The 20,626-nt window shown below is 35.8% G+C and overlaps 1 protein-coding gene across 3 annotated transcripts in view; it reads left to right on the top strand.

Annotated features, from left to right (window-relative positions):
* The window catches only part of RPAP2 (RNA polymerase II associated protein 2), a 106,010-nt gene that overhangs the window by 3,145 nt on the left and 82,239 nt on the right, over positions 1–20,626 (top strand). For all 3 annotated transcript variants that reach the window (XR_014023450.1, XM_081305342.1, XM_081305343.1), the window contains exons 3-6: positions 2,018–2,132; positions 3,707–3,805; positions 3,998–4,063; positions 7,757–7,845. Coding sequence is in view for 2 of the 3 variants with exons in the window: in XM_081305342.1 (XP_081161468.1) it covers positions 2,018–2,132; positions 3,707–3,805; positions 3,998–4,063; positions 7,757–7,845 (369 nt within the window). In the remaining variant the exon portion in view is untranslated. The remainder of the gene's footprint in view (positions 1–2,017; positions 2,133–3,706; positions 3,806–3,997; positions 4,064–7,756; positions 7,846–20,626) is intronic.

Here is a 20,626-nt window from a genome sequence, read left to right as displayed (position 1 = left end):
TGATGAGCTATATCCCCAGCCCCAGCTGAAATGTATTTTGAGTAGGTCACTCAGGGTTATGAAACAAGCATTCATGGGAATAACCAAATCATTGAGAGGAGTGTCCCTCAATAAATTTATTCCAACTTAAAAATTCTTCTACATTCAACCAGCTAAATACCATTAAGACAGACATTGAAGAGGTTTGCAAAAATATAACAGTTCTACTCATCTCACAAAATTTTTCATTTAAAAAGTTAACATGTAATAGGTTGATAATATTTTTAACATGTAATAGGTTAATAAAGGAATTAATAAATAAATACTTTTAAGTTTTTTCAGTTTGAATCCTAATGTGGTAAATGTTGACACGTAAAATGCATGTATGCAAAAGTTCTAATTTTAATAGTGTAAAGGAGTTCTTAGACCAAAAAGTTTGAGATCTGCTTCTACACACCACACTGCCTATCATTTGTGACAGAAGGTCACAATAAGACAGGAAACAGCTCTAGATATCTGTCAATTAAGAGGAGTATGGCTCAGGTAGAGGTGGTTGAGTCAAATTCCTTAATGCAGGTTATATGTATACTGATCTTAGTACGTGATGTGGCTTTTGTTGGTAGGCAGCAAAATGAGAAAAATTTTTTAAAATAAGTTTTTCATGAAGCTAAATGTGTTCAATAAAAGATACCTGTCATTTAATTTTTTTGTACTTATTTAATATAAAAAAAGATGTTGCAAGGCATAGTGGTACATGCCTATAATCTCAGAGATTTGGGAAACTGAGGCAGGAGGATTACAAGTTCAAAGCCAGTCTCAGCAACCTAGCAGGGCCCTGCACAACTTAGTGAGACCCTGTCTCAAAATAAAATCATCTGGAATGTGGCTCAGTGGCTAAGCATGCTTGGGTTTAATCTTTGGTAACAAAAAAAGAAAAAAATTATCTTTATGAAATGATGTGTGAATCGGTGTTGTCACAAAATTCTTGTTTTAATGTCCATATTTGACAAAGTAAGTTGTTGACAAAACTGTCAGATTGTTTCTGGAAAACATTGCTGGAAATGAAAGTCTAAAAGTCTTGGAAGTCAATGAAAGTAGAATGGATGAAGACATTCTGGGTCCAGTTGTAAGGATTAAGGACCAGGAGGCCAGCAAAGGTAGTTCTGATAGGTAAGTAGAAACCAGTGCAAGAAAGGAACAAATGAGTCACTAGGAAGGTTGATCTCCTTGGTTCTATGGCAGTGATTCAACCCTGTTGAAAAGTAATAATCAGGCCCCATTCTCAGGGATTCTGATTTAATTACCTTACAGTGGGAAATGAGCAGCATTTTAGTATCTTGTTTTAAAAAATCTCCACAGACAATGCTAATGTGGAGCTGAGACTGAGAATCACTGTTGATAGGTCTATCTTTTGATTAGATAGTCTGTGTTTTTTGAGTTCTGTAATATATGGGGGCAAGCAAAAGCTGACAGAGCCCTGCTGATAGCAAGAACAAGCCCTCCCAGGAAGACTTTTCTTTACCTAAGCCATACATTCCTATCAATACAATTATTTAACAAGACCTCACAACAGGAATAAGTAGTTTTTTGCAGATGTGACTGTTCTTTCAAGTTGGGCAGACCATCAGTTAATTTTTGAGACTTAACAAAAACACAAATTTCTACTTAGCAATTATCTACTTTCTAGTGTCTTCTGATATTTGGCTCTTTATCAGAGAAAAATCCTTTTTTTTTTTAAAGGTACCTGTGGGATAGAGTGTACCTTAAAATTGGTAGAGTATAAACTAGCAGGCAGAAAAAATTCACATTATTTTCTTTAGGAGTCTCTAAAGTGCTTCTTTTTTGCTCTTTATCAGGGAAATAGTCCTTATGGGCTGACTTCTGTGTACATGGTGCAACAAATAGTTTGTTTCTTTTTTGAAAAGTAACAGCATTAAAAAATGTAAACTGGCAAAATAGGTTAGTGTTGGATTTTAAAACATGAAATATTATAAGCATGAAAAAACTTTTTATGAGATTAACCTCATTATTTTTTTAGGAAAACAGAACTAGAAGCAGCTGTGAAAAAGAAGATTGAGTTTGAGAGAAGAGCTCTACATATTGTTGAACAACTTTTAGAAGAGAATATTACAGACGAATTCCTAATGGAATGTGTATGTGTTAAGTGAACAAATTATTAGTTTTATAGTATAATATCTCCAAATCTATACAAAATGAAACTTCTTTGCATTGTTGAAATCTTTAAATCTGATGTCAGTCATTACATACACGTAATGTGCTTTTATAATTCATGCATTTTTAAATAACCAGCTATCCTAATATTATTATATAATTATTTTAAAATGCATTAATGAAAAATAGCAAGTATATAGCAAGATTACTATAGTTAAACTAATGTTTATATTTTAAAGTTGCTGAAGGAGTGAATTTGAAATTTTCTCATTACAAAGACTTATGTGAGATGATGGATGTGTTATAACCTGATTTGTTCATTCCACAATGTGTATGTGCTCTAAAACATTTGTATCCTATGAGTGTATATAATTACTATGTCAATTAAAAATAAAACATTTAGGGAAAAAAAAGTACATTTTGACCCTTAGTTATAGTTCTTTTAATCAGTCTGCTGATATAACTTGATTTTTTTCTTCCCTTTGACTAATGATCACAATGTCAATTTTCTGATATTCTGTGTATTGTGCTATTTTAAGTAACAGATTATTTTTTGTGAATGTAATTCATTTTGATATCTTTAAGACCTGAAATATAGATCATGTATGACTTAAAACAAAATAATTTGCATTAAATTTTTAAATAGCTTTATTAAAACTTTTAATGGAAATTCCTTTAAATCCTCATTATCTATTATAGAAAAAAAATTAAGTTTCTATTACAAAAGTAATTTTTAGTGTAGTTCAGGGATTTTTCCAAAACAAAAATATGAACATGACAATATTTAAATTAATATAGGTAACTACATCAAAATCTGCATATATGATGATGCTGAACAAAATAAAGACAAACCAGAAATGCTTCATTTGAGACAAAAAACATGTCACTCTCAGTAAAGACTATTTCAATCCCTATAAAAACCATTTGAGACCTAGTCTGAAAATTAAAAAAGCAGGGGACAGGGGATGTAGCTCAGTGGTAGAGAGCACTCCTGACTTCAATCCCTACTTCTGAAAAATTTTTTTTTCAAAGTTAAAAAGAAGAATTAAAATTATTTATGCATGAATATATTTGGTGTTAACTTATTAACCATTCTATATTGTTTTTTCGAAAGCAGGAACATTTGCACAAAAATTTGTGCAGGAGTTAACATATTTTACCTATCTTAAAAATAGATAAAATTACATAGTTCTAGTACTTCATGTGGTTTATTTTTTTTAAAAAAGTACTTGCTTAAAAGATACTATCATTTAGTGTTGGTATAGCACCACTTCTTCCTGCTGCCTCAAAATAATTTTATCAACTGCATAATCTACAAAGATGCCTACACTTTGTAGTGGTGGAAGTTTTTGTTTTTTAATAATAACTAACATTTTTTGATTGTTTACTATAAATTAACACTTTTGAGTGCTTTTTAATTTCTCCTCTAATTCTAATTTTAGACTTATTAGGTACGTAGTATTGTTGCTCCTGTATTTTTAGATTAGATTGATGAGTAAAGATCAATTTCTTTTCCATTAATCTGGAAGAAAATGCCTCTCTGGTTTCATTACAGGGGAAGTTCATCACACCTGCTCACTACAGTGATGTCGTGGATGAGCGTTCTATTATCAAACTCTGTGGTTATCCTTTGTGTCAAAAGAAGCTGGGAATTGTAAGTAACTGTTTTAAAATTATAGCCTTTGTCTGATTTTTAGCAAAATGCTCTATGGAAAGAAAAGAAAGTGAAACCTGAGGTAATGAACTGATGTCATGGCTTAGTCAAAAATATGATAGGTAGATGACTTAAATTTGTAATAAAAGTTCATGTTAATTTTTTTTGTAAGCTATGCTTTCTTTTCTTTAGGTACCAAAACAGAAGTATAAAATTTCTACCAAAACAAATAAAGTCTATGATATTACTGAAAGAAAGGTAAGTTCAATAGCTATTTCAATGTGGTAGTTAATTCTTATTATGATATAAACTAGAATTTAAAAATAGCTTTATCATCTTGCCTGTTAGAAAATAACCATGTTAAAAGTTTATTTGTAAATATTTCAACCAAGGCACTAAAAACAATTCCTTGCTTAAGCTTTAATTAAGACTTAAATATATATTGGCACAAATTATATATAGATTGTGTACAATAAAACTACGTAGTAGCACAATTCAAGGTAAGTAAATCATAGAATAGAGAACCAGTACACTCAACACAAATGTGGATACTTGATATGTGGCAGTGGGAGTATTATAGTTCAGTGAAGGAATGACGGCTTTTTCCATAAATAGCACTAACAGTTATCTAGATAAAAAATGAAAAAATATACAAACCAGGTGAAATAAAGACTTAAATATGAAAGGCAGACATACATTTTTTTCCATCAGGGATTTCCAAAAAGTGAAAAAATAAGCCACAAATAAGAAGTTATATTTCCTACATATAATCTGACCACAGATTCACACTGAGAATATATAAGCTATAAGAAAAAGAGAGCAAAATTAATGGAAGACTTTTGTACAATTAACTTGAATGACTATTAAACATATAAAAAGATCTTGCTCAGTCTTTTTAGTTATCAGGGAAATAGCAAATAGCAACACATCAAATTACATTTTTCAATCCCAAAAGTAGCAAAATTTTAAAAATCTGATAATATTTGAAACTCTTTATGTTGCTTGTAGTAATAAAAATTTAGTATTTACCTGGTAAAGTTGACTTTACTATAGCATCCCCAGGGCCTCATGCATGCTAGACAAGCACTCACCCCTAAGCTATATCCCTACCAGCTTTGCACTTTGTTTATGACCAAGTCTTTCTATTCCTTTGTACATACCTTAAAGAAGTTTTTGTTCATATGCACTAGTAATAATATATATGTATAAGAATGTTCACAATGGGAAAAACAAAATGTGGCGTATGCGTATTATGGAATATTATTCAGCTGTATAAAGGAAGTAAAGTTTGATGCATACTATAATATGGATAAACCTTGAGGATGTTATGCTAAGTGAAATAAGCCTGCACAAAAGGAAATATTATGATTCCACTTAGGTATCTAGAGTAATGAAATTCAAGAGACAGGAAGCAGAATGGTGATCGATAAATAAGGAATTAGTTCAGCAAAGTAGCAGGATATAAAATTAACACCCATAAATCAAAGGCATTTCTGTTTATCAGTGACAAATCCTCTGAAAGGGAAAACTACTCCATGAGGAAAACTACCCCATTTACAATAGCCTAAAGAAAAATAAAATGCTTCTGAATCAACTTAATGAAAAAGGTGAAAATCTGTACAATGAAAACTATAGAACCCTACAAAAAGAAATCAAAGAAGACCTTAGAAGATGGAAAGATTTACCTTGCTCTTGGATAGGCAGAATTAATATTATCAAAATGACCATACTACCAAAAGCACTGTACAGATTTAATGCAATTCCAATCAAAATCCCAATGGCATTTCTTATAGAAATATAAAAAGCAATCATGAAATTCATCTGGAAAAATAAGACACTCAGAATAACTAAAGAAATCCTTAGCAGGAAGAGTGAAGCAGGTGGCATCACTATACCAGACCTTGAACTATACTACAGAGCAATAGTAATAAAACCAGCATGGTATTGGCACCAAAACAGACTGGTAGACCAATGGTACAGAATAGAGGACACAGAGACTAACCCACAAAATTACAATTATCTTATGCACAAAAAAACATGCATTGGAGAAAGGATAGCCTCTTCAACAAATGGTACTGTGAAAACTGGAAATCCATATGCAACAAAATGATATTAAACCCCTATCTCTCACCATGCACAAAACTGAACTCAAAGTGGATCAAGGACCTAGGAATTAAACCAGAGATTCTGTGTCTAATAGAAGAAAAAGTAGGCCCTAATTTTCATCATGTGGGATTAAGCCCCAACTTCCTTAATAAGACTCCTATAGCATAAGAATTAAAACCAAGAATCAATAAATGGGATGGATTCAAACTAAAAAGTTTCTTCTCAGCAAAAGAAATAATCTGTGAGGTGAATAGAGAGCCTACATCTTGGGAGCAAATTATTACCACTCATAAATCAGATAGAACACTAATTCCTAAGGTATATAAAGAACTCAAAAAGCTAAGCACCAAAAAAACAAATAACCCAACCAATAAATGGGTCAAGGACCTGAACAGACACTTCTCAGAAAAGGATATACTATCAATCAACAAATGTTGAAATTTTCATCATCTCTCGCAATTAGAGAAATGCAAATCAGAACTACTCTAAGATATCATCTCACTCCAGTCAGAATGACGGCTGTTATGAAGACAGACAATAAGTGTTGGTGAGGATGTAGGGAAAAAGGTACACTCGTACATTGCTGGTGGGACTGCAAATTGGTGAAAGCAGTATGGAGATTCCTTGGAAAACTAGGAATGGAACCACCATTTGACCCAGCTATTTCTCTTCTTGGTCTACACCCAAAGGATTTACTACAGGGACACAGCTACATCAATGTTTATAGTAGCACAATTCACAATAGCTAAACTGTGGAACCAACCTAGATGCCCTTCAGCAGATGAATTAATTAAAAAATGTGGTATATATACATAGTAGAATATTACTCAGCAGTAAAAGAGAATAAAATCATGGCAATTGCAGGTAAGTGGATGGAGTTGGAGAAGATAATGCTAAGTGAAGTTAACCAATCCCAAAAAAACAAATGCCGGTAGGGAGGGGAGGCATGGGCGTATTAGACGAACTCTAGATAGAGCAGAGGGGGTGGGAGGGGAATGTATTCCACTGTCGTTTATTTTTAAAAAATCAATAAAAAAATAAATGGAGAATTAGTATTTGATGCATATAGAGTTCAGTTTTGTAAGATGAAAAAACTTAATGCTGGCGATGGTTGTATGACAATATGAACTACACAAAATGGATAAGATGGCAGATTTTACATTGTATTTTATTACAGTTAAAAATTTTCATTATAAAAATGTTGATATTAACATTGAAATGATTGTAAAAAATTAGAAACAATTGTCTATAAACAATAAAATTTAATATATTAACACAATGGAATCTCAAATGTAGCAAAGATGGGATGTTATAATTACATGAATAAGTCTTAGAAACATGATTTTGAACTGAAGACGAGAATATGTAACAGCATTATTCCACTTAAAGTTTAAGAAGAGGCAAAACTGAATATGCATTATGGGGATATGGATGTAGGTGGCAAAAACTAGAGAAAGAGGCTGGAATTGTGGCTCAGCAGTAGTGCTCTTGCTTAGCACCGGCGGGGCCTGGGTTCGATCCTCAGCACCACATAAAAATAAAGGCATTGTGTTGTGTCCATCTATACCTAAAAAATAAATATTTTTAAAAAATTAGAGAAAAACAGGGAATGATTAACATCAAATTAGGATAGTTTTTACTTTTAGGGAATGTAGGGGGCCATGGGGTGGAGCCCATAGAAGCCTTCAAAGGCACTTTACCTAATTTCTTACCTTAGGTTGGTGTTCAAAGATTAGTGGGGTTTTGTTTTAGTCTTTAAACTGCACATTTATGTTTTATACTCTATTGTATATAGGTTATATTTCATAATAAGGAAAATAACTAGTTTTAAAATCTCTTTTTCAGTCTTTTTGCAGCGATTTTTGTTATAAAGCATCCAAGTTTTTTGAAGCACAAATTCCCAAAACTCCAGTATGGGTTCGAGAAGAAGAGAGGTAATTTAAATCATTATATATGCACATTTGTTCATATATGTACTAATTTCTGCTCTTTGAGATAAGCTGAAAGTAGATCTGGTTTTCTCTAGAGTGTTAAGATTTTACATGCTTTAATTGTGATGAAATGGTTATATTTTGAGCATAGTTATTAAGGATTTTATACTTAAAATCAGAAAACTTACACATGCAGATGTTATTTACTTGTTTTGTTTGCTATTTTAGCTTTAATCACAAAACTAGAACTTCAACTGGCTTCCTGCCGTGCCAGAAATGTCTATGAATCTTGTTACTATAATAATCCTGAATTAAGAATATTAAATTTTTTTCAGAAGATACTAGGTTTTGTTATTAGGAAACTATGTACTAAGGTTCAAATTTTTTTGAAAACTCATTTAATCTTTGTCAAAATTAGTATATTGTATCATAAATTTAAAGAAAGTTTATTAAAGTCATTTTTGCAAGGAAGTTTATGGTCAATGCAAGAGTCTTACCACTTGATAAATACTTAGACACTTGCAATATTTTACTAGGTAATGAATATTGAGAGTGAAATGCCATGATAATGTAACAGGTAACAAAAATTATCATAGTAATTAAATTATGTTATCTAGAAAGTCCAAACAAAGGCTCAAAGAGATAAATAATATTCCAAATAATTTATATTTGGAAAAGAATGTTGCAACAAAGAGAGTATAATTTGTGACAAGACAGTAAAGATCTATGCTAATAAATACATTAAATATAATGAGATGCAGTTAATTAAAGAGTTTTGTCCTTGGGCTGGGGATGTGGCTCAAGCGGTAGCGCACTCGCCTGGCATGCATGCGGCCCAGGTTCGATCCTCAGCACCACATACAAACAAAGATGTTGTGTCTGCCGAAAACTAAAAAATAAATATTAAAAAAAAATTTTTTAAAAAAAAGAGTTTTGTCCTTCCTCCCAAAGAGAAAATCCTTAATGTCTCATCCTTAAAGTCTCATCTGATGAAGCTGACATGACACCACTCTAAATTCAACCAGCATCATTTATAGTTACAACAGTATCTTTAGTGACAGACACCTTTGCCTTCCAATCCAATACTCTGTGACTTAGAATATGTAAAACATAACACTTTTTTACCTTAATTGAATTGTATATAATGAAGACTAAATTATTCATCATTTCACCACCAACCTTCAGCTTTGTTTAGAGGATAAAACATTGTGGTATTGTCCAGGGTAACTAGAAAAGCACTTTGTTTTTCATTTTCTTTTTCCCATTTTAATTATGTCTTTCACTAAAGAAGCTGATTACCACCTCAGCCCTACAATAGCATATATTCCATTCCCCACTAAGATCTATGTTTCTTAAATTATCCTTTGTTTACAAACAGTCCTTTTCTTCTTATTAAATTTAACCCTCTGTGTTATCCTTATGCTTGCTTCAAAGCCATTTACCAAACCACCATGTCTATTTTTTTCAAACATAGTTATTGGTACTTGTATAAGCTAATTTAAAAGGTTTTCCTCTAACCTTTTCTTAAAATCTTACCATTCTATGTTCAAAGGTCTATTTTTTCCCAAAACTTGAAACTTGGTCACTTTATATTTGTGATTCTAGAAATCCTAACTTGTTCTCCTTTCCCCACATCACTAAAAAAGAAAGATGAAAATGGTCTTTTATTTTCCCTAACATAAAGTAATCAAATTACATTAAAAATGTGCAGTATGAGCTTTGTACCTGGCAGGCCATGCATACAAGGATAAAACCAACTTGAGAATTTTAACAGTAATTGAGAGGACAGAACAAACACACGATTGAAACACGTTTTTACTAATTTTAATGGGAACATGTAATCTAAATTAGCAAGGTTAGGACATTGCTTAATGAGAAACTGTAAATTGGGAAAAACCTCATCAGAGTGTCTTGGAGTATTGAACATTGGCTCACTTGAACTAAGGAATATACATGTCATTGTTTTTCCTGTTTTAATTTCTTTCAATTTAATTTTTATCCATGGTTTCACTTTCTGTTGTTTCAGTTACCCATGGTCTATTGAAGTCTGAAAATATTACATGGAAAATTCCAGAAATAAACAATTCATACGTTTTAAAATACACACTATTCTGATTAGCATGATAAAAATCTCACACCAGTTTGTTCCCTTCTGCCCAGAACATGAAGCATCCCTTTTCCAGACTGTTCATACATACACACTTCTTACTGGTCTCTTAGTCACTTCGTAGCTATACAGGGGAAAACACAGTATATATAAGATTTGATACTATTCATGGTTTCATGCATCTGGGAGTGGGGCACTTGAATAAATTCTCCACAGTTAGTGGGGACTACTTATGTATTGGGAGAAAACATAATATTAGGCAAGTAGTAAGAAGCAATATATCCTCAGTCAAGTACAATCAAGCTCTCAGGAGCCATCTAATGTTTTTGAGCAAAACTTAAACTTGGGTTAGCATACAAGATAAGAACCATATTTAAAGATCCTAAAGGATCCTTAGATTTAATCCAACCTTCCATTAAACAAGCTCAGAAAGATTAAGTATACTTACGAGTGACAGATTCTGAATGAGGCCAAGAATATTTATTATATTCCACTTGATTAGAAGAATTGGAATCTTATACGTTTTTCCCATTGTTTATAGTATAACTATAGCCCTTAATTACATATAGCAGTTACCAGTTTTATAACCATACCAGTATTTTTCTATCTGGATGAATTAACATTACCTTAATTTGTGAATAATTCTGGGAAAGTATTCTGCCAGTGTTATTTAATGAATCCATTTGAATCCACTAGAGGTCACTGTTTTTTCAGAGACTGTTTTCTTTTTCTTAAATGTGTGCCAAAAGTCTCTTCACATATGGTATGGGGTACAGTGTTCAGAATCAATTTTTTAAAGAGAAAAAATGATCTCTTTTAAATGGTAGCACTTACTATTTAATGCAAATATTTTATTGACTTACAGTGAGTCATAATAATTATAAGAACTGCATTATAGTAGTAATTTTAATAATCAATTTTAAAATTTTAAATCCATTCAAAGAATTAGATATCTTATTGTAATGAATTGCAAACTTTTAGATCACTATAATAAATGCATTTTTATCATGGCCTAATATATGCATATAGGTGAAAAAAAGATTTATGCAATACCTCTGTTGTTTTCTACTTTTTTACTTTTGTAAAATGCTGGTAGCAGCTTATTTAATTGATTGGTCCTGATATATAGCTTTAAGAGCCCTGTTGTATAATATCTAGCTTATATTTTTAGTTGTTTAATATAGGAAAGGAACTTATCATCACTAGACCTCAGTTTCCTCATTTGTAAAAGTAGAAAGTTGCATTTAGCTTCTTAGTTCCTTTTAATTCTAATGCTTTACAGTTTTAAGTCAGTTATGTCTTTTTTTTTTCCCAGTGTGTCTATAGTTACTGCTGCTATAATTAGTGGTTTCTAGGTAAGGAAATGTCTTATTTGTAAAAGTGAAGAAAATTAAAATTATCAGGATGAGAGAAACTTTATTACTATCTTGTAACAAAAGTCTGTCTGACTTAAAAATTGAATGTCAAAGTTACCAGCTTTAGTAATATGTACTCTTTAGTTTATAAAAACAGAGTGATAAGGGATTGGATCAAAGTTTTTAAATTATAGAGGGGAAAAGGATATTTTTGAGTATGTCCTGAACAATTTGAAGTTGTCGTCTTTAGGGACTCCCAAGTTTTACATTTGGAAATCAAATCAATTTGATTTTTCTTACATTATAGTGAATGTTTATTTAAGTTAATATATCTTACAATATTTAAAAGCTAGTAGTATCCCATAAAATTTATAAGGTATTACTTTATACCACAGTAATTCACTATCTGAAGGATAGAGATGTATAAATGATTTAAGAACGGTTTAGACAAATTCATAAACTTTAGCACCACACTTTTCATCAAGACTTTGAAGTCAAAAGGAGCCTTGGAGTCTTTTTAATTCTTAGTTTTAAGGTAGGAAAACATACATGGAGTATACCTCTTAAGTCACAGAGAACAACAATGCGTCTCACAAAATGTCTCCTGATTCCCTGTAAGAGAAAAAAACATTGACCTAGAATGGTTTGGGTCATAATGCAGTATAATGAGACCCACATTGTGAGTTCGAAATTTTTTACCCACTTGGTGACCAGAAACAGACCACATATAGTTTTAATGATCTGAGAGAGTATGCTCATTTAGACAGGCATATGCTTGCATTTATAAATCCTCTTAGGTTAAACATAGACTCTAACAAGTCTTTGAAGGAGGGAATTATGATGTAAAATCTACAATCTAAGAAGAAATGACAAATTTTGAAAAGCAAATTATAATTTTAAAGATCTAATTGGGGTGAATAGTTAATGCTGACAGAGCTAAAGGCGCCATCATGTGGCCCAGAGTAGGGGATTTTCACACACCATTTCTTGGCAATAAACAGTATAATCTCAGAGGTGCGGAAGCCAAAAACCTCTGCAGAACAACTTTTATAACCTCTTCCTGAACAGCCACCTCTTTTGCTCAGTTTGCAGAATAAAAGCTTTGTGAACAGATTTTAATGTGTCTAAAATACAACTGAAAAGTTCCCACCACAGGAGAGAATTATAGCTTGTTTCTTCTCTTGGTTTCTATCATATATATATATATATATTTGAATTGTGTATACACATACACACAAGTACATATATACACAAACCATAAATCATTTTAGGTTTACTTTCCTAAAGTTTAATCATCTAAATTATGCCTTAATGAAAATATTTATGAAGATCATTTTGAATGTATTCTTTAACTAAGATGGTTACTTAATTTGTTTTTTTTTAATATTTTTTTTAATTGGTTGTTCAAAACACTACATAGTTCTTGATATATCATATTTCACACTTTGATTCAAGTGGGTTATGAACTCCCATTTTTACCCCATATACAGATTGCAGAGTCACATCAGTTACACTTCCACTGATTTACATATTGACATACTCATGTATGTTGTATTCTGCTGCCTTTCCTATCCTCTACCATCCCCCCTCCCCTCCCCTCTTCTCTCTCTACCCCCTCTACTGTAATTCATTTCTCCCCCTTGTATTATTTTTCCCTTTCCCCTCACTTCCTCTTGTATGTAATTTGTATAACCCTAAGGGTCTCCTTCCATTTCCAGGCAATTTCCCTTCTCTCTCCCTGTCCCTCCCACCTCTCATCCCTGTTTAATGTTAGTCATCTTCTAATGCTCTTCTTCCCTACTCTGTTCTTAGTTACTCTCCTTATATCAAAGAAGACATTTGGCATTTGTTTTTTAGGGATTGGCTAGCTTCACTTAGCATAATCTGCTCTAATGCCATCCATTTCCCTCCAAATTCTATAATTTTGTCATTTCTTAATGCAGAGTAATACTCCATTGTGTATAAATGCCACATTTTTTTTTATCCATTCGTCTATTGAAGGGCATCTAGGTTGCTTCCACAGTCTTGCTATTGTGAATTGTACTGCTATGAACATCGATCGATGTAGCAGTGTCCCTGTAGCATGCTGTTTTTAGGTCTTTAGGGAATAGACCGAGAAGGGGAATAGCTGGATCAAATGGTGGTTCCATTCCCAGCTTTCCAAGAAATCTCCATACTGCTTTCCAAATTGGTTGCACCAATTTGCAGTCCCACCAACAATGTACAAGTGTACCCTTTTCCCCACATCCTCGCCAGCACTTGTTGTTGTTTGACTTCCTAATGGCTGCCAATCTCACTGGAGTGAGATGGTATCTTAGGGTGGTTTTGATTTGCATTTCTCTGACTGCTAGCGATGGTGAGCATTTTTTCATGTACTTGTTGATTGATTGTATGTCCTCCTCTGAGAAGTGTCTGTTTAGGTCCTGGGCCCATTTGTTGATTGGGTTATTTGTTATCTTATTGTCTAATTTTTTGAGTTCTTTATATACTCTGGATATTAGGGCTCTTTCTGAAGTGTGAGGAGTAAAGATTTGTTCCCATGATGTAGGCTCCCTATTTACCTCTCTTATTGTTTCTTTTGCTGAGAAAAAACTTTTTAGTTTGAGCAAGTCCGATTTGTTGATTCTAGATATTAATTCTTGTGCTATGGGTGTCCTATTGAGGAATTTGGAGCCCGACCCCACAGTGTGTAGGTCGTAGCCAACTTTTTCTTCTATCAGATGCCTTGTCTCTGGTTTGATATCCAACTCCTTGATCCATTTTGAGTTAACTTTTGTGCATGGCGAGAGAAAGGGATTCAGTTTCATTTTGTTGCATATGGATTTCCAGTTTTCCCAGCACCATTTGTTGAAGATGCTATCCTTCCTCCATTGCATGCTTTTAGCCCCTTTATCAAATATAAGAAAGTTGTAGTTTTGTGGGTTGGTTTCTGTGTCCTCTATTCTGTACCATTGGTCCACCCGCCTGTTTTGGTACCAATACCATGCTGTTTTTGTTACTATTGCTCTGTAGTATGAAGTCTGGTATCGCTATACCACCTGATTCACACTTCCTGCTTAGCATTGTTTTTGCTATTCTGGGTCTTTTATTTTTCCATATGAATTTCATGATTGCTTTCTCTATTTCTACAAGAAATGCCATTGGGATTTTGATTGGCATTGCATTAAACCTATAGAGAACTTTTGGTAATATCGCCATTTTGATGATGTTAGTTCTGCCTATCCATGAACAGGGTATATTTTTCCATCTTCTAAGATCTTCTTCAATTTCTCTCTTTAGGGTTCTGTAGTTTTCATTGTATAAGTCTTTTACCTCTTTTGTTAGGTTGATTCCCAAGTATTTTATTATTTTTGAGGATATTGTGAATGGAGTGGTTGTCCTCATTTCCATTTCAGAGGCTTTGTCACTGATATACAGGAATGCCTTTGATTTATGCGTGCTGAATTCATTTATTAGCTCTAATAGTTTCTTTGTAGACCCTTTTGGGTCTGCTAGGTATAGAATCATGTCATCTGCAAATAGTGATAATTTAAGTTCTTCTTTTCCTATTTTTATGCATTTAATTTCTTTCGTCTGTCTAATTGCTCTGGCCAGTGTTTCGAGGACTATGTTGAACAGAAGTGGTGAGAGAGGGCATCCCTGTCTTGTACCAGATCTTAGAGGGAATGCCTTCAATTTTTCTCCATTCAGAATGATGCTGGCCTGTGGCTTATCATAGATTGCTTTTACAATGTTGAGGTATGATCCTGTTATCCCTAATTTTTCTAGTGTTTTGAACATAAAGGGATGCTGTACTTTGTCGAATGCTTTTTCTGCATCTATCGAGATGATCATATGGTTCTTATTTTTAAGTCTATTGATGTGGTGGATAACATTTATTGATTTCCGTATATTGAACCAGCCTTGCATCCCAGGGATGAATCCTACTTGATCATGGTGTACAATTTTTTTGATATGATTTTGTATCCGATTCGCCAGAATTTTATTGAGGATTTTTGCGTCTAGGTTCATTAGAGATATAGGTCTGTAATTTTCTTTCTTTGAAGTATCTTTGTCTGGTTTAGGAATCAGTGTGATGTTGGCCTCGTAGAGTGAATTTGGAAGTTCTCCCTCTTTTTCTATTTCCTGAAATAGCTTGAAAAGTATTGGTATTAGTTCCTCTTTAAAGGTTTTGTAAAACTCTGCTGTATACCCATCTGGTCCTGGGCTTTTCTTAGTTGGTAATCTTTTGATGGTTTCTTCTATTTCCTCAATTGATATTGGTCTGTTTAGGTTGTCTATATCCTCCTGTCTCAATCTGGGCAGATCATATGACTTAAGGTATTTATCGATGCCTTCACTATCTTCTATTTTATTGGAGTATAAGGATTCAAAATAATTTCTGATTATCTTCTGTATTTCTGAAGTGTCTGTTGTGATATTGCCTTTTTCATCCTGTATGCTAGTAATTTGAGTTCTCTCTCTTCTTCGCTTTGTTAGCATGGCTAAGGGTCTGTCGATCTTATTTATTTTTTCAAAGAACCAACTTTTAGTTTTATCAATTTTTTCAATTGTTTCTTTTGTTTTGATTTCATTAATTTCAGCTCTGATTTTAATTATTTCTTGCCTTCTACTTCTTTTGCTGTTATTTTGCTCTTCTTTTTCTAGGATTTTGAGATGAAGTATGAGATCATTTATTTGTTGGTTTTTTCTTTTTTTAAGGAATGAACTCCATGCAATGAATTTTCCTCTTAGAACTGCTTTCAATGTGTCCCATAGATTCCGATATGTTGTGTCTGTGTTTTCATTTATCTCTAAGAATTTTTTAATTTCCTCCTTGATGTCTTCTATAACCCATTGATCATTCAGTAACCTGTTGTTCATTCTCCAAGTGATGCATGATTTTTCCTTTCTTTTATCGTTGATTTTCAGTTTCATTCCATTATGGTCAGATAAGATGCATGGTATTATCTCTACTCCTTTATAATGTCTAAGAGTTGCCCTGTGACATAATATATGATCTGTTTTTGAGAAGGATCCATGTGCTGCTGAGAAAAAAGTGTAACTGCTTGATGTTGGGTGGTATATTCTATATATGTCAATTAAGTCTAGGTTGTTAATTGTGTTATTGAGTTCTATAGTTTCCTTATTCAACTTTTGTTTGGAAGATCTGTCCAGTGGTGAGGGAGGTGTGTTGAAGTCTCCCATGATTATTGTATGGTGGTCTATTAGACTCTTGAACTTGAGAAGATTTTGTTTGTTGAACATAGCTGCACCATTGTTTGGGGCATATATATTTATGATTGTTATGTCTTGTTGGTGTATGGTTCCCTTGAGCAGTATGTAGTGTCCCTCTTTATCCCTTTTGATTAACTTTGGCTTGAAATCTATTTTATTTGATATGAGTATGGACACTCCTGCTTGTTTCCGAAGTCCATATGAGTGATATGATTTTTCCCAACCTTTCACCTTCAGTCTATGTATGTCTTTTCCTATCAAATGCGTCTCCTGTAGGCAGCATATTGTTGGGTCATGTTTTGTGATCCATTCTACTAGCCTGTGTCTCTTAATTGGTGAGTTTAAGCCATTAACATTTAGGGTTTTCTCGAATTATTTCATTGAATAGATTGCTCATTCCTTTGGTTTGGAGCTCTGTGCCTTCCTGTATCCCAATGACTCTTAAGTTTGGTCTTTTAATGTTATCCCATATTTCTTGGATGTTCTGCTCATGGTTTCTTAACAGTCTTGCTGAGCTGTCTATGTTCTTTTCAAGTTGAAATACTTTGTCTTCATTGTCTGATGTTCTATCTTCTAAGTGTTGTACTCTGCTGGTAGTATTCTCAATTGAGTTTTTAAGTTGGTTTATTGCTTTCTGCCTTTCTAGGATTTCTGTTTGTTTGTTTTTTATAACCTCTATCTCCCTGTATAGTTGATCTTTTGCTTCCTGGATTTGTTTATGTATTTCATTGTTGAAGAGATCTTTCATTGTCTGATTTTGCTGTCTAATGTCTTCCTTGAGACTCCAGATCATCTGAAGCATGTATCTCCTGAATTCTTTATCTGACATTCCATCTGCTGCAGATATTACCTCTTCTAACGTTGAGTTGACCTGCATTGCTTGTGGTCCTTTCTTTCCTTGTCTCTTCATACTGTTCGCGTTTCTTTCTGCTTACTGAGACTGTTGTGTTATTGAATTTTCCCCCTATATATTTGTATTACTCTTGTATAGTTGCAAAGTCTCCCACGCAGGCGCGGGCAGGGGCTCTGTTCCTCTTCCAATTGGGGCACTGTGCCTACCACATCGGCAGGCCGCTGGGCCTGTTCTGCTGGTTGGTAGCAGGTGCGCCTACTTTGCAGGCGCGTGGGGCGGCTCTGCCACTCCCAGGTTGCTGGACCTGACCTGCTGGTGGGTTGCAGGTCCAGCTACCTTGCAGGCGCGGGGGGAGGGCGCACACCTATTTGTATTTAGACAGTTACGCGAAATGGAGGACGTAATGTTTGGGATGAAAGTTGGGGGGAAGGGGAAGGTAGGTGCTCTTGAAAAGAAAGAAGGAGAGGGAGATAGATAGCATAGAGGAGAATGGGAAGAGCAGTAAAACTTGGAAGGGGAGAGAGAGAGGGAAAAGGGAGAGAAAAAATTATAATGAAATAGGAAATAAAATTAGGTCTTAGAGATCCATTTTCTTCTCTTCCCGTAGGCAAAGCTGTGCCCTCCGGGCTGAGTTTTGCCCTCAATGTGTCAACAGCAATCCCTGTAAGGCGGTTCCTGGGAGTCTCTCAATCCTGTTGTTCCAGAGCCGTTTCACTTCTACGGCCCCTCCTCCCCTTCCTCCTGCCAGCCAGCCAGGTCCTGCTCACCGGAGGCAGTTCCCCAAGGATTTGGTTACACTTTCAGCCCCACCAAGTGCTCTATTTCCCTAACTACTGAGCACTCTCGCTGTCATTCATCTAAGCCTCAGTGCTGTGGAGCTGTGGTCTGGGAGTCAATTGTTTAATTTTTCCGGACCCCTTTGGTGGGCACACCTTCGGAATCTGGCAGCTAAGACCATTGGTGTCGCTGCTAGTGGTAATAGGAGTTGGGGGTCGAGGATCCCCTCTACTTCCCTCAGCCCCTACAGTCACAACCACACTGCTGGCGGTAGGAGGAGTTGGGGGTCTGGAGTGTCCTCTGTTTCCCTCCGCCCCTACCGTCACACCCTCTCAGTTCGCGGTTGGGGGATTTGGGGGTGGGGAGTCTTCTCTGCTTCCCTCTGCCCCTACAGTCACGCCCTCATCACTGGCAGTAGGGGGAGTTGGGGGTCGAGAGTCCTTTGGCCCTTACGGTCACGCCCACGGAGAGATTTTGAAGTTTCCCGGTTGTTTGTATCTGGTTTGGGTGGGAGTCACACTCCTGCTAAAGTAGATTCCGCTGGGAAGGAATCTCTTTGGCCGAACTTTGGTGACTTCCCCTCTCTGCTATGGCGGGCCCCTGGCTCCTTGCCGGAGTGTCCGAAGGGAGGGGTGGAACTGGCTTGTCTATGGTCTGACGCAATCTCTGGTTTTAGTTCCCAGTCCGCTATTTTGTAAAGGGTTGGTTAGATTCCCTTCACGCTGTCTCGGGGGGGGGGGGAGCCGTTCGCCGGGTGGGCGGGGATGTTAGTAGAGCCGGGAGGGCACGGGCTGTCTGCTGGGCCAGGCGGGGACACTTCTCGCTGTGCCGGGCCGCTGGGGGCTGCCTGTAGAACCAGGCAGCTGCGGCCGTGTGGCTAAGATCCGGGCGGGCGGGGTGGCCGTTCGCTGAGCGAGAGCGGGGCCTCCCGGGATGGCGGAATGGCGGGTGCCGTCTGCGGGTTCGGGCGGGTCGCTCCGCTCAGGGCCGCCGGCCGCTTTCTGAAGCGGCTGGTGGCCTCGGTATTGTACCTCTGCACCTGCCGGGGGGCCGCCTGTAGAGCCGATCAGCTGCGGCCGCGTGGCTACGAGCCTGGCAGGCGTGGTGGCCGTTCTCAGAGCGAGACCAGGGCCTCCCCGGGACGGCGGGATGGCGGGTGCCGTCTGCGGGTTCGGGCGGGCCGTGCCGCTCTGGGCCGCCGGCCGCTTGCAGAAGCAGCTGATGGCTGCGGGACTGGACCTCCGCGCCCGCGTGGCCGGCCAAGATCCACTTGTCTGGGACAAACTGACACTTCTAATAAACCTACCAATTCCCGGCAGGTCCCCTCTTAAAGGAATTTTGCTAGAAGTTCCTCAGTAGGTAGACTGCCGCTGTTCCAATGGGTCTTTCTGATCCCGTTAATGTGGAGACATTGGAATCGCTGCTTCCTCGCCGGCGGCCATGTTGGATCCCTTCACTTATTTTGTGTTTGAAATTAGCTTTCAGAACTGACTCTAGGATAGAATAAACTGTAAAGAAGGGAATAGAAGATACTTAGCATAAAGAGAAATAGCAATTTTAGTAAACAAAAAGAATTTGAATGTTACCCAAGAAAGAATAAAAAAATGAAGCAGTGTAACTTCCTATCTCATTCTTTTTAAAATAGCACGTTTTTTAGCAAAAACAATCTAAAGTTTTATATTGAACCTTTCATCTTATACCTGAATAAATTCAAATTTACTTTATTATAATGCCAGGTATCATTCTTCATTTTATAATTAGGAATGAGAGAATATGTCACACATAAAGCAGTTAACATCTAGAGACAAGGTTGATTGTAGTTCTCTTTACCTGAGGTTAGAAAATTTAAAGGTCAGTATATTGAGTTCCTGTGAGAGGGGTAAAAAACAAAGGTTGTATCCTGAAATGTTTGGGTGGTCTTTTTTCTGATATTAGCAGCATCTCACATGCAGTGAAAAGAACTTAGGTTGATATCAGGCCTAAGTTTGAATTTAGACATATTACTATTAGCTCTGTGATTTTTTTTTTAGTATTTGTTTTTTAGTTGTAAGTGGACATACAATATCTTTATTTCATTTTTATGTGGTGCTGAGGATTGAACCCAGTGCTTCATGCAATCTAGGCAAGCGCTCTGCCACTGAGCCACAACCCCAGCCCAAGCTCTGTGATCTTAAGGAAGTCAGTTAACCTCTCAAATCTTCTTTTTCCTCATCTGTAAAAGTTGTAAGTAGTGTAACAATTATATAAAATAACATTTGAGCCACCTAGGAGACAGTTTGGAAACATGAAAAAGTGCTGGAGATAGATGGTGGTAATAGTTGTAAACCATGTAAATACACTGAATTGTACACCTAAAATATACTAAACTGCTGGACATATACCTGTAATCCTAGTGGTCGGGAGGCTGAGGGAGGAGGATCACGGGTTCAAAGCCAACCTCAGCAACCGCGAGGTGCTAAGCAACTCAGTAAACCC

This window comes from Spermophilus citellus, assembly GCF_964194105.1.
Source record: "Spermophilus citellus genome assembly, chromosome: 9".
NCBI classification, from domain to species: Eukaryota; Metazoa; Chordata; class Mammalia; order Rodentia; family Sciuridae; genus Spermophilus; species Spermophilus citellus.
The sequence above is the reverse complement of the archived record's forward strand: the minus strand, read 5'-3'. Positions and strand labels throughout refer to the sequence as shown.